The 15914-nt window shown below is 36.2% G+C and overlaps 1 protein-coding gene across 1 annotated transcript; it reads right to left on the reverse strand.

Moving 5' to 3' along the window:
- Window positions 1–7679: 7679 nt before the first annotated feature.
- Window positions 7680–8093, reverse strand: LOC129894227 (uncharacterized). Its single transcript, XM_055969813.1, has one exon. The coding sequence runs from the start codon at window positions 8091–8093 to the stop codon at window positions 7680–7682; it is 414 nt and encodes a 137-aa protein (XP_055825788.1).
- Between the last annotated feature and the right edge of the window lie 7821 nt (window positions 8094–15914).

Consider the following 15914-nt stretch of genomic DNA (forward strand, 5'->3'; position numbering starts at 1 on the left):
AAGTGAATTATGCTCCTCTGTCTGAGATGATAGAAAAGGGAGCCCCATGTAATCTGATAATATCCTGAATATATAATTTTGCATAATCCTCTACGGTGTCAGTAGTCTTAACTACCAAGAAGTGGGATGATTTAGTCATTCTATCCATAATCACCCAAATCGAATCATGCTGCTTTTGGAACCTCGGCAAACCTGTAATAAAGTCCATATTGATTATCTCCCACTCTCATTCTGGAATCTCCATATTTTGATCTAACCCACATGACCTTTGATGCTCAATTTTAACCTGTTGGCAATTTGGGCACTTGGAAACTAATTCAGCGATATCTCTCTTTATTCTACTCCACTAATAGACTTCCCTCAAGTCATCATACATCTTTGTAGAACCATGATGAATAGAGTATCTGGAACTATACGCTTCGGCCATAATTATTTTTCGAACATCATCAACATCTGGGACACACAATCTATTCTGGTACCTCAACACACCATCTTTCCCTTTGGAAAAAAACATCTCATTTGTTTGTGAACATCTTCCTTCAACTGAAGGAGGACGGGATATTGGTCTTGCTTCTCCTTCACCTCTACCGCAAGGGAGAATGCAGACCCATTATGAACATTAAGTCCACCTTCATTATTTTTCTCAAGCTGAACTCCCAATCTAGCTAATCTATGCATCTCTTTAGCCAATTTTTTCTTTCCCTCCTCTATATGGGCAGTGCTACCCATAGACAACCTGCTAAGATCATCTGCAACAACATTAGCTTATGATTGGTGAACACATCAATATGCACTCCATAAGGGTAATGACGCCAAATTTTAAGAGCAAATACCACAGCTGCCAGCTCAAGATCATGAGTTGGGTAATTTATCTCATGAATCTTAAGCTATCTTAAAGCATAGCCTATCATTTTTCCCTTCTACATCAACACATAACCCAAACCAACTCTAGACGCATCACAATAGATTAAAAAATCCTTTGTTCCATCGAGCAAAATCAAAACAGGAGCAGTGGTCATCTTGGTCTTCAATTTTTGGAAACTCTCCTCGCAAGCATCAGACCATTGGAACTTAGCCTTCTTTTGGGTCAGCTTGGTCAATGGTGATGATATAGATGCGAACCCCTCTATAAACCTTCGGTAATAGCCAACCAAACCTAAGAAGTTTCGTATATTTGTTGGGGATGTGGTTTTGGGCCAAGGTTTCACTGCCTCAATTTTTTGAGTATCAACCCGAATACCATATTCAGATATAATATGGCCCAAGAAATCCACTAATTCAAGGCAAAATTCACATTTGGAGAACTTTGCATACAATACATGATCTTTTAGAGTCTGTAGGACAACTCTAAGATGATAGTCATGCTCTTCCTCATCCTTAGGGTAGACCAGAATATCATCAATGAAGACAATGAGGAACATATCAAAATATGGATTAAATAATCGATTCATGAGATCCACAAAGGCTGTAGGGACATTAATCAACCCAAAGGACATGACCAAGAACTCAAAATGGACATAACGGATCCGAAAAGCTATCTTTGGGATATCACACTCCCTTACTTTCAATTGATGGCAACCCGATCTTAGGTCTATTTATGAGAAATGAGTGTCATCCTGAAGGTGATCAAAAAAATCATCTATTCTGGGGAGTGGATATTTATTCTTTATGGTGGCCTTGTTTAGTTGCCTGTAATCAATGCACATTCTAAGGGACGCATGTTTCTTTCGCATGAATAGGACAGGAGCACCCCAAGGTACGACACTTGGCCTAATGAATGCTTTAGCTAACAAGTCCTTTAACTATTCTTTCAACTCTTTCAACTCAATAGGAGCCATTCTATATGGCAAAATAGAGATAGGCTGCGTATCAAGAAGAACAACAATCTCAAAGTCGATCTCCTTATCAGGAGGGACTCCGAGCAGATCCTTAGGAAAGACTTCAGGAAACTCGTTAACAATTAGAAATAACTCAAGGGATGGAGACTCAATTCTATCATCTTTCACTCACACGGTGTGATAAATACACCCTTTCGATATTAACTTTCTGGCTCTAATATAAGAAATAAATTTACCCTTAGGCACGATAAAACTACCCTTCTATTTTATGATAGGCTCATTTGAGAATTTGAATTTAACAATTCGAGTCCTACAATTAACAAAGGCATAACAGGCATATAACCAGTCCATATCAAGAATCACATTAAAATCAACCATGTCCAACTCAATTAAGTTAGCCAGGGTATTATAGATTGACATAGTATAATCCCTATAAACACTCTCACCTAAGACAGAATCACCAATATGAGTAGATACACTAAAGAGTTCTAGAAGACACTCAGGAATTTTATCAAATCTACTATCCACATAAGGAGACACAAAAGATAGTGTGGCACCCGAATCCATCAAAATATAACAGTCAAGTGTAAAGACTCAAATCAAACTCGTCACAACATCTAGGGAGTTCTCCTGATCTTGGTGACTACCTATGGTATACAGACGATTTGTACCTCCGCTCATATCTGAAGTAGTGCCCCTATGATTACCTCTAATCGGTGATGCAGTAGTCAAATAATGGGCTTTTTTCCCTATGTCAGACACTCCCTATGAAAATGTCCCACTTGGCCACATTTATAACAACCATCCTTTCCTTCTCTGCACACTCCCAAATGGAGCTTACTGTACTTGCCGCAGGGTGGCTTTCCCCTCGAACTTTAACCCACACTAGCCTGGGATCAAAAACCTTAGGATTTGAAATTCTAGTGACTTTGCCCCTGCTGATCATATTTGTTATATGGAGTAGGTGCACTTGCCGCAAATGGGGCATAGTTGGAAGACCTCTTCTAAAAGAAGGACCTGTTGCCCTTGGTCTACCTCTACTCACTCTCATGTCCAACTGATTTTGGCTTCTTGCACAAATGCTCCTTCTTGTATTTCCTCTTCTCATCCTCTACCTGCTGAGCATATACCATTAACTTAGAAATATCCATATCAGAGATCAATAATATTTCTTTGCACTCCTTCTTCATATGTCTTCCCAATCTAGAGACAAATGTCCTCATCTTTGATCTCATATCTAGGATCATCTCTATAGCATATCTGGATAGCTAGATGAACTTCAGACTATACGCCTTAACTATCATACCCTCTTGTTTTAAATTCACAATTTCTTCTACTTTCTCTTCTCTCAAATCTCTAGGAAAGAAGTGATCAAGGAATGCTCTCTCAAACTCATCCCAAATGGCAGGCTCTGCATCATCACCTCTACTTTTTTCCCACTAGTTATACTAGATATTTGCTACAACCTTGAGCTGATAAGACACCAACTCAACCCCCTCGATCTTTGTAGCATACATCGCTTTTAAGATATTCCACATCTCATCAATGAAATTTTGGGGGTTCTCATTAACCTTAGATCCCATGAAGACCGGCAGATTTATTCTTAGAAAATCTCTAATCCTTGTGGTAGAAGATGACTCTTGATAACTAGAGCTAGGAGTTGAGAACTTTGGCTACTATTGCGGACAACCACCAACTGAGTGAGCATAGAAATTGCTCCTCGAAAATCTACCTCTGAAGTTGGTATAGGCTGAGTAGTAGGCACTTGAGGTGCCTTAGTATATCTTGCAGGTCATCCCCTAGTCATCGGTAGGGGCATCTCTGATTATGGAACCTCTATGCGGATAGTGTTCCTTTGACTTGCGATATATTTTTGAGGCATTATCTGCAAAGCATAACGCATGAATTAGGAATAAACTCTTAGTGTTAAACTCTTTCGCACGATCTTAGAGTAGGAAGAAATAAAACAATTCCTAATGTCCTATAGCCTTTTGATTATAAGTGTGGTGCATAATATACCCATAAGCAAGACTCTACCAGTTATAGCTTCATAGACTCCCTAAGACTCTTGATCTATGTGCTCTGATACCAAGTTTGTCACACCCCGAGAGGGTATCCTAGACATGGCCGACACTCGAAGATCATTGCTGGTCCCCAAGAGAGCCACTTGATCTAATCACACATTCATTCAATCTTATTCTATCAGCGAAAGTCTCAACTCACAAGAATACTATTCATAAATAAGGTCAAAGACCAATCACCTATCCAATCAATAACTAGTAAGAATAAAACTAGTCAAAACGAAACAAATAAGCATCATTCACTCTCTAGTCTATGAAGCCTCTATCAATAGTCTAAGAGGTGCCAATGACAGGTTCCTAGCTACCACAAATTAAATAAAGGAAAGCTAATTCAAAGCTAAAAAGATAACTGCAGTATGCTCTAAAAACAAGGAGGACTCACCAACTAGCTATAAGCGAATAGATTCTCAATGGTGCACCTGTTGATGATCTCTAGTACCTGTCTCTGTATCATGAAATGATGCAGGCCAAATGGTGTCGGTACGTGAAATGTACGAATATGCAAAATGGCATAATGAAACATGCATCAGGGTAGGATCAAATCAACTCTGAATCTCAACTCAGAAGAAAAAACAACTATATCAAGATGTCCTAAGTCTAAACAAGAATATTCTTTAGACAAGACCAATCATATACAAACTAATCCAATCCATTCCAATTTGACTCAGAGTACTATCAAGACCTATATGAGAGTTTCTCTTATCCGACAACTATCACTTATGAGCTACATGTTGACATTGTTGCCACATCCGTTCATACCTAGCCAGGGTAGAAACGAATCAGCAATCATGGATCTGTAACCAATCAAGTTCTATCATGTCAGTATAGTAATTTGGGAAACATCCGACTTTAACAGTTTAATCATCTCTTACATTTGGTGACGTAGTTATTGAGTTTGAGTTATTACTTACTCTTACCCAATTCGGTGCTCGATACTCCTTCCAAGACTCAATGTTCATAAAACTCTATACAATCAGTTCAATCTAGTCATATCGACAAGTCTCATTTGGATCCTTATCAATTCATCAATTCTATCACAATCAAACCTCTTGACCAATCATACTATCCAATCAATCCTAATCACATTTTCCAAGAGTAATTTAGGTATGCATTTATGCTAACATATAATCCTATCTAATCATTTCTCCATTCATTTAGCCAATCTTTTGGAGCTAAATAATGATTCATCAAGACTCCAAATCAACAAATAATGACTCATCAAGACTCCAAATTCTGACATCATAGATTATTTGAAATCATTTATCATACTTTTATCATTTTCTGTGTAGATCAAATCATCTACATATAGGCAAATAATCAAAAAAATTGAGGTATCAGATTTAGTAAAGAGTGAATGCTCATATGGACATTTATGAAATTCAGCCTTCAAAAAATGAGCCTCTATGCGATTGTACCAAGCTCGAGGTGCTTGTTTCAATCCATATAGAGCCTTTTTCAGCCTATATACTTTCTCTTCGCTACCTTGCTGCACATATCCAGGAGGTTGCCAATATATACCCGCTCATGTAACTTACCATGAAGAAATTCCGATTTTACATCTAATTGATAAATTGACCAAAAATTTTGTGCAGCCATAGCTATTATCAATCGAATAATATCAAGCCTAGCAACCGAAGCGAACACTTCCTTATAGTCAACACCAAACTTCTAAGTGTATCCCTTCGCCACCAGTCGTGCTTTGTACTTGTCAACTTCTCCTTTTTTATTTAGTTTGGTCTTGTAAATCCACTTTACACCAATGATCTTCTGACCTTGTGGAAGATCCGTCAGCTCCCAAGTATTATTTTTTTATTGACTCAATTTCTACATCCATAGCTTTCTGCCATTTTGAGTCTTTTGCTGTATCTTCGTATGTGATAGGATCACAATCTGCAAATAAAATAAGATTGGCAGTAGCATTATCATCAGATAGTTCATCTCCACTTACATAATCATTCATCCAAGATGACCTCTTTCTTTGATGTTGATTTTGTTCAGTTGACACTCGTGATACTCGTGATGGTTGTTCTTCATTTGAGGTCCTTGCATCATGATTGGTTATCATATCATTAGATAGCCGCTGCTGTACGTTTGATCCATCTTGTTGATTTGGCCCTTCACTCTTTATTTCTACTTCTTCTTCATCAATATGTAGTGAGGATGATCGTCTTTCTGTAGTATTCCAATCCCATGATTCTTCTTCATTAAAAATGACATCACGGCTCACAATTATTTTCTTTGTGATTGGATCATATAATCGGTATGCTTTAGACTCTTCACTAACTCCAAGCAAAATACATTTGATTCCCTTGTCGTCGAGTTTTCGTCGCCTTTCATCATGAATATAAGCATATACTATATACCAAAAAAATCCTAAAATGATCAACAATTGGTTTTTGTGAGGACCAAGCTTCTTCTGGTGTCATATCTTTCACAATAAAAGTAGGACACCTATTCAATACATGAACACTCCAACTAATTGCTTCTAGCCAGAATATTTTTGGAACGTTCCGAGTTGTCATCATGCTTCTCACTATGTTCAAAATGGTACGATTCTTACTCTCAGATACACCATTTTATTGTGGTGTATACGCTGCTGTCAACTGCCGGCGAATTTCATTCATTGCACAAAAGTTTGTGAAATCATTGGAATTGAATTCACACCACGATTAGTACGAAGAATTTTAATTTTCTTCCCTGATTCCTTTTCAGCAAAGACCTTGAACCATTTTAATGCACTGAAAGCCTCATTCTTTCCTTGTAAAAATTGAACACATGTTTTCCTGCTATAGTCATCAGTAAAAGCTATAAAATACCTCTTATTGGTGCTTGAGGCTGGATTAATTGGACCACAAAGGTCTGAGTAGACCAATTGCAACAATTTCTTATCCCTCCACGCCTACCCTACCGGAAAGGATTCGCGATGTTGTTTACCAACAACACAATTTTGACAAACTTTGAAAGTAGCTTTTATTTGAGAAAGACCACCAACCATATTCTTTTATCGCAGGGCTCTCAAACCATTGAAATTAAGGTGTCCATAGCGCATATGCCATAATCATGTAGAGTCTATCATTTTGATTGTCAAGCATGCTTGGTCATTACTATGTAAAGGAAACAATCGATTAGCTGTCATTTTAACTTCAAGAATTTTTCCCTTTTGTGGATGTCGTACTGTGCAGTAACCCTTTCCGATAACAATTTTATAGTCCCTTTCTTGCAGCTGCCCCGTGCTAAGAAGATTGCTTTTTAATTCAAGAACATAACAGACTCCATTAACTTTGAAAAAATGCCCTTTAACTTGAAATCTAACAGTGCCTTGTCCCATGACAGAAATACTTGAATTGTTACCAAGCTTGACACTATCTTTAAAAGATTCATCCAAATCCAAAAATAAAGATTTTTTACTGCACATGTGATTACTGCAGCCAGAGTTCAGATACCACTTATTTGAATGAGGTTGCTCTTGCGCATAACCGGTCATCAACAATGTTTCTTCAGATTGCTCTTGCGCATTGTAAGCCATCAACAATGTTTCTTCTTCTCCTTCTTTTTTCTGTTCTGTGAAATTCGACTTCTCTCCACTTTCCTTGTCTGAATACAAATTAGTTGTGCATTCAGACTTATAGTGGTCATACCTGTGACAACGATAACACTCTATATAAGACTTGTCAAATGTAAAATTATAAGTGGAGTGTTGATCATTATCACGTGCATTTTCTCTGCCATTTGAACTCATGTTTCGACCACGTTCTCTACCTCAGCCACGACCTCGATCATGACCTCTGCTAAAAATATTCCCATTTAAAGAATCAAATTGAGTTGATACTTTCAAAGCTTGTTCTTCTCCAGGAGGAGGTGTCATTCTCTGCTCATGTATTAATAATGAGATCTGTAGTTCATCAATTGACATTGTATCAATATCTTTTGACTCCTCAATAGTGCAAACTACATATGCAAATTTGGAAGACATACACCGTAAAATCTTTTCGATAACATCGACATCATCCAATTTACCACCATAAATACGCATCTTGTTAACAACGGTCAATGTTCTAGTGAAGTACTCATCTACTGACTCCCCTTCTTTCATGTGTAGAACTTCAAATTCTTTGCGAAGGACTTGAAGTTGTTGCCGTTTCACTCTTGTTGTATCGGCATACTTTCTTTTCATTGAGTTCAAAATCTGCTTGGAGGTAACTTTTTGAAGAATGATCTCTAGTATGGCACGATCTATTACTTGGAATAGATAATTTTTAGCTTTGAGATCCTTCAGTCTTTGCTCATCCAAAACCTTCTATTGAACTTCGTCATCACCACACCACGATTTGGTTCACTGAAATCAGTCTCTATAATGCTCCAAAACTCTTTTGAACGCAAGAAGTTTTCCATCAGCATGCTCCAATGATCATAGTGACCATCAAAGCGGGAAATAGCAGGTTGGATGAAAATTTTATTTTTAGATGCCATGGACACTTGTTGGTACAAGGTACCAGGTGAAGCTGCTGCTTCTTTTACTCACGAGTCACTCTATGTCTAGCGCTGATACCACTGTTGAAATTGAGAAAACAACAATATCAGAAACTTACTTTAATTTATTGACGGAAGTCTCCAAATAAATAGCAGGTTACAAATAAAACTAACTCCTAAAAATTAGCAACAAACTGATCTATAATTCCTAAGCTTATGGGACTCTCCTAAAAATCATAAAAGCATAAAATCTTCCTAAAGAATAGGTCCACCAAAATCAATTCTTTTATTTTGCTAAACAAAATAAAATATTAAAAGACCTAAACAAATTACAACACTCAACACTATATACCTTTACTATAATTGGCCAATTAATTATTTCAGTATTGTTGAAAAATTCACTAATACTCCCTCTATCCCATTTTATTTTAATTATATGACACCATTTCCTTTTTGTGTCTCAAAAAGAATGTCAGCTCACGATAATTAGAAATATTTTAACTTTAAAATTTATCTTTTTACCTTTAATTAAATGATTTACAATCACACAAAAATCTAAAAATTATTTTAGACCAAAAATTTTAAATTTTATTTTTATTTTCTTAAATATAATATTAAGCCAAATAGTGTTACATAAAATGAGACGGATGGAGTAGTACATTCAAGTCAACAAAGACATCTACGAAAGTAGAATAATAGAAATGTTATCGTTTTCTCTAGAGGCCTTGCACGAGTGTTGATGTGGAAGTTTCAAATGAAAGCTGCAAGCCTACAACAAAGAAATATGTCCTTTTTGCTTTGAATTTGCATTCTATTACTCATTAACTCAACGTACACACCTTTACTATAATTGCCAAACATCGTGTGTTTATATCCCACTCAAATAGTCTTATTTGGTTGGCTATAAGAAAATCAAAGTCTCATGTAAAGCGCCGTAAAATTTTGTTAGACGTAATATTTTACTAAGTCAAAAGAGACAGCAGATAAGTACCATATCACGCAGACATTATAATAAATGTTGGGGTGTATTCAAAGTAATGTAGGGTCTAAGGAAAACCCTACAACCAAGCCAAGTTGTCCATTTGGCGTTTACTCATTGAGTGAACGTATATACCTTTACTATAATTGGCCAATTAATTAATTCAATATTGTCTTTTTCTAAGGAAAAATTCACTAACACTCCCTCTATCCCATTTTAATTATATGAAACCATTTTCTTTTTCTGTCCCAAAAAGAATGTCAGCTTATTATAATTAAAAATATTTTAATTTTAAATTTTTATTTTTATCTTTAATAAAATGATTTACAACCCACAAATATCTAAAATTTACTTTAGACCACAAATTTAAAAAATCTTCCTTATTTTATTAAACACTATATCAAGTATAATAGTGTTATATAAAATGAGACGGACGGAGTGTTGATGTGCAAATTTCAAATGAAAGCTACAACACACAAACAGGGGCGGACCCATGTGTAGTTGAGGGTTCATCCGAACCTCCTTCGTTAAAAGATTACACTGTATATATAAGATAACATTTTAAATTTATGTGTATATATTTAATATTGAACCCCCTGAGCATAAATCAAAGGACTAGGTCAGTGGCAAATGGGGTTCAATATTTTGCCTTAACTTGTTTCAACTCGCGGGTTCGAATCCGAATAAGCACATTTTTTTTTGATTAGCGTGTTTAATTTTTTTTGAACCCTCTTCATAAAATTTCTGAATCCGCCACTGCACACAAATATGTCATTTTGCTTTGAATTTGCATTCTATTAATCATTAAGTCAACGTACACCCCTTTACTATAATTGCCAAACGTCGTGTGGTTATTTCCACTCAAATAGTCTTATTTGGTTGGCTATAAAAAAATCAAAGTCTCATGTAAAGCGCCGTAAAATTTTGTTAGACATAATATTTTACAGGTTAAAAGAGACAGCAAATAAGTACCATATCACGTAGACCTAATAATAAATGTTCGGGTGTATTCAAAGTGATGTAGGGTCTAAGGAAAACCCTACAACCAAACCAAGTTGTCCATTTGGCGTTTACTAATTGAGTGAACGTATATACCTTTACAATAATTGGCCAATTAATTAATTCAATATTGTCTTTTCTAAGGAAAAATTCACTAACACTCCCTCTATCCCATTTTAATTATATGACACCAATTTCTTTTTCTGTCCCCAAAAAGAATGTCAGTTTATTATAATTAGAAATATTTTAATTTTAAAATTTATTTTTAATTTTAATGAAATGATTTGCAACCCACAAATATCTAAAATTTACTTTAGACCATAAATTTAAAAAATCTTCCTTATTTTATTAAACACTATATCAAGTATAACAGTGTTATATAAAATGAGACGGACGGAGTAGTATATTAAAAGTCAAGAAAGACATCTAAAAAAGTCGAATAATGGAAATGTTATTGTCTTCTCAAGTCCTTGCACGAGTGTTGATGTGCAAATTTCAAATGAAAGCTACAACACACAAATATGTCCTTTTGCTTTGAATTTGCATTCTATTACTCATTAAGTCAACGTACACCCCTTTACTATAATTGCCAAACGTCGTGTGGTTATTTCCACTCAAAGAGTCTTATTTGGTTGGCTATAAGAAAATCAAAGTCTCATGTAAAGCGCCGTAAAATTTTGTTAGGCATAATATTTTACAGGTTAAAAGAGACAGCAAATAAGTACCATATCACGTAGACATTATAGTAAATGTTGGGGTGTATTCAAAGTGACGTAGGGTCTAAGGAAACCCTACAACCAAACCAAGTTGTCCATTTGGCGTTTACTAATTGAGTGAACGCACCTTTACTATAATTGTCAAGCATCATGTGTTAATTATCCATTCAAGTCGTCTTATTTTGGTTTGAATTACGTTAAATAAGTGTAAATGAGGATACAATTTGTTTATTGAAACATAAAATATTCATAGACCTACACATGAGTCTATACCGAGAATTATAGCTGATAAAATAGAGGCAATCAAAGTGGAAAAGGGAGTATGAATTATAGTACTACAATAAAACAAAAGTGACATTTGATGGCAATAAGTTTTTCTTAATATTATGGCAAAAATATTAAGTGGCAATTAAGTTGATTATGTCATTGCATTTATAGTCATTAAAGTCTTTAACGATATTTATAAAGAGTATTAATTATAAATACTTGAATTTATTATTCTTGCTACATATAATAAATATGAGTTTGCACAAGATTCAATTCCAAATGATCACATGTCCTAAGATATATGGTGAATTATTATTCAATTGAAAGATCTTTGGGTCTAGACTTTCTACACTTCAACCCGTCCATCATTAAATTTGAATTTTTATACACAAAGTTATGGGCTCATTCCTAAAGACAAAATATATTGTTCTTTATATTCATCATCGTTTATTAGTCTTACCATTGAACAAAAGAAAACTACAACACACAAAAGTCTAATTACAATTTAATGTTACTCTCTTTCAGTGACTCTTATCATAGTGGATCTCATTTAGAATCCTGGACAGCTCCTCTTGAAAAGCAAAAATAGATAAAACAAAGAACAGATTCAAGAAACACATCTATGAATGAAGAATAGAATTACTATTATTTTCTCAAGTCCTTGCACGAGTTTTGACGAACAAAGTTCAAATGAAAGATACAACACACAATATTTCCTTTCACTTTGAATTTTCACTTTGATGTTTACTCAATAAGTGAACCTGACTTTACTCTAGTTGTCAAAAGCAACATGTGTTGGATATTCCATTAAAGAGTGGAAGGATAAAAAAAACACTCTACAAGTAATTTGGAGGAAAATGTTTTCCATTTTTTTCATGTCTGGTTGATCAAAATTCTTCTAAATATATTTTAGAAAAATAAGTTGTTTAAATATGAGGAAAATAATTTCCTTAGTAAAAGTAGGGAAATAAGTTTTAAAAATAATATTCCACATTGATGTAAATGAAAGCACAACGAAAATGAGAAACCACAACAATATATGCATAAATAGAGTACATGATCCAATTCCACTGTTAAGTACTCACTCTATTCCATATTAGTTGAATTTTTAAAAATTCAACATTATTCAAAATAATTGAATTGTTCAAAGTTCAAGATGGATGTTTGAAACTTTTTTCATATTTGCCCTTTCATTTATTGAATTCCTTAAATGCTTTTTTTAATATGTATGCATTACCTTAGAAATTCAACTAGTATGAAATATAAAGAGTAGTTTGTAGTATGTGGGAGTTCCCACATCGGTGGCCAAAGGGCACTTTTGTGCCCATATAAGGCCAAGCCCACTTAGTCTATATATATAAATGACTTGGACATTGGCACAGGCCGGGTCAGATCTTTAATTAAATTAAAAAATTTATTTCGCAATTTATTTTAAACAATTTGTTTATTTTAAATTTGAATTAATATTGAAATTTTAATTAAACAGAAAGGTTGCGTCTATTTAGAAAATGAGCGACTTTTCTAAAAGATCTCCTTAATAGACTCTATAAATATGATGAACTCCCTATTGTAGCATAATTCGATTGCATATATTATTTTAGGCTTTGTTGTATCCTAATAGAGCATTGCTTGTAATCCCTCAAAGTAATACATGCAATAACTCTTGAAAGATAGTGATCTTTCACGCCTCAAAACTTTAGAATTTCTCTGTAATTTTCTCTAACACCCACAACCTGGTGTATGAAAGTACAAAGCTACTACAAAAGTACAAATCCCAAAAGTGGATCAAAATGTACAGACTTGTGTCTAATATAAAAGACTATTCAAACTATATATAGATGGAGATAAGTCGAACTAAGATGCCAACAACTCGCCCTTTATCTTCAATTATCTCCACAACTGGCCCGAATCAACGGTGTCTGCTGGTGCTCGGACTTGCATTAGAAAATAGATACATAGTGTAGTATGAGTATCGAAATAATAGATACCCAGTATGCATCACAGACTGACTAAGCTTGCACAGTAAATACAATAGGAAAAGTGAGGAAGTAACAACAACTAGAGGTCATAAAAATAAACCGATAACAAAAGCCTAACTATAAAACTCATGAGTTTAGAAAGGATGATACGATAAAATAAAATAACTAGCTATAACCTAACTGGACCCCCATAAGGTTAGAAGGTAAACTCAAGCACAATTTAAAGTAAATAACTCAAATAGACCCCCATAAGCCCGATGAGTACATAAAAACGGGGAGAACATAACCCGAAACTTGAATTCGCAGCGAAAACATCCCAAAGAACCTAATATAATTACATTGCTAGGTCTCAGCCTGACTAGAAGTAGTGTGCCCAGAACTTTAACCATGACTGAAGATAATATGGGCAGAACTTCAACCACGACTATAGAGATAGTAAAGGATGAATCCCATATCAAAAGTCACCATCAAAGGGGCCACTAGAAATCAAGACCCAACACCAGAGTTACCAATGAGTCACTCCAAGCTCAAATCCAAGTCAAATCCCAATTAGCCGAACAAAGCCCGAAATCGCCACGAAACACACCAGTGCCAAAACATAAGGGAAATTATAAATGAACGGTCATACAAGCTGAGTTGTTGTTTAGTTAAGGACTTGTACTATTAGACCCAAGTCTTCTATATAAAGAAGAATGGGATGAATTGGATAAATATACAGAACCCCTTCTATTATATATATAATTCAGTGCTTGAACTAAGATTGTTTCAAAAGAGAAACTTGTTCGCTCCTTTCCTTACAGTCAAGTGGCTTTCCGCTCCTGAACTCTGCGGCGAGTTCAGCCACCACCTCCGGGTCTGGGCTCTGCTCGAGCGTAGTCAGCCAGCTTTGTGACTTTGCTTAGCTTCCAGTCTTGCAAAGGGATAACTTTTCACTATCTAGGCGCCCTCGAAGGAGGGGTCCCACAGACTTCTTCCCCGAAGGTCAAGCTGTAGTTCCTGTCCCTGGGAGAAGTGGAAGGTGAACTACTACTACTAGAAAATGGTGAGACGATTAGTGAAAGAAGGACCAAGGAGGATCCTGAACGACGGCCAGACTGAGAAGGCGCACTTCATTCCCAAGCGGGGGGGGGGGGGGGGGGGGGGGTGAACCTTGTTTCTAGAAAGAAAAGAATTTGGAGAAATTTTAGGTCTTACCGAATCACACGTAGAGATATTGATAACACACATAGAGCTAATGGTATTTCATAACTAATTGATTGAGCAGCTGCCCGTAGACCACCTAAAAAGGAATATTTATTATTTGATCCATACCCCGACATAAGAAGTCCAACGGGAGCAATACTTGTAGGTTAGTGATCCTGACTTAGTGAGTCCTTTCTTCCGTGATGAACTGTTGGCACCAGTCCTACATTTTGTCTCTGTGGACCGAGGAGAAAAGGGGCTCGGCGGGAAGAGGAGTGTACCATGAGAGAAGCAAGGATGAATGATCCCGGTCGGTTGCTTTCTGTTCATATAATGCATACAGCTCTAGTTGCTGGTTGGGCCGATTCAATGGCTCTGTATGAATTAGCGGTTTTTGATCCTTCTGATCCTGTTTTTGATCCAATGTGGAGACAGGGTATGTTCGTTATACCCTTCATGACTCGTTTAGGAATAACCAATTCATGGGGCGGTTGGAGTATCATAGGGGGGACTGTAACGAATCCGAGTATTTGGAGTTACGAAGGTGTAGCGGGAGCTGGAGCAATAATCATTCATGCATTCTAAGTCAATAGTGAATTGTTCCAATATCCACATTTTCTTTTTAAATAGATTTAAATAGAAAGTGCGTTCCGAGGTGTGAAGTGGGAGAGAAGGGATGTCACAATTGGGGTTTTGAATAAAACGACCTTTTGATTTTTCTTTTTTTTTTTCATTTTCATATTGAAAATAATCCCGTAGCGGATCAATTCCAATGAGCCTTTCAAACTAGTACTATTAGTAATCGACTCTATAGCTTCTTCAATAAACGCTGGTTTTTCGATCAAGTTTTGAATGACTTTCTAGTCAGATCGTTCCTGAGTTTCGGATATGAAGTCTCCTTCGAAGCTTTAGACAAAGGTGCTATTGAGATATTGGGCCCTTATGGTATCTCGTACACATTCCGACGATTGGCCGAGCGAATAAGTCAACTTCAAAGTGGATTTGTTGTGCAAAGAGTGCGTTATGACCCGTGGCCGCCTGCCTGGTGGGGGAGGCTCCTCCATTGTGGGTAAACGGGAAACCCGACTCTACGAACCCGAGGAAAGGCTGCACAGCAGTAATAGGGGACCGTAGCCCAGACCCTGCTGAAAAACGTGAAGTGGGAAATAAAGTCGGGAGCTTTTCAAAGAAATGATGTAAATGGATGTCCACAGACTCCTAGACGGGGCTATAAGGTGAATGGTATGGTTTGCTCTCACCCTAAGTGAAGAAAAGTCGTAGCTCTGGTTATGGAAGAAGGAACTGAGAAGAAGGTATCAGCAACAACGCGCTAAGAAAGGTTGCTTCTGTCGCCCTTTCTGTGCAACAGTCCACCAGTAGCGGAAGAGAGGGTTACCGTACAT

This window comes from Solanum dulcamara, chromosome 1, assembly GCF_947179165.1.
Source record: "Solanum dulcamara chromosome 1, daSolDulc1.2, whole genome shotgun sequence".
NCBI classification, from domain to species: Eukaryota; Viridiplantae; Streptophyta; class Magnoliopsida; order Solanales; family Solanaceae; genus Solanum; species Solanum dulcamara.

Bases quoted from the DNA above. Each gene is read 5' to 3' on its own strand.
- LOC129894227 (XM_055969813.1), bottom strand. From the start codon at position 8,093: ATGAAAAGAAAGTATGCCGATACAACAAGAGTGAAACGGCAACAACTT.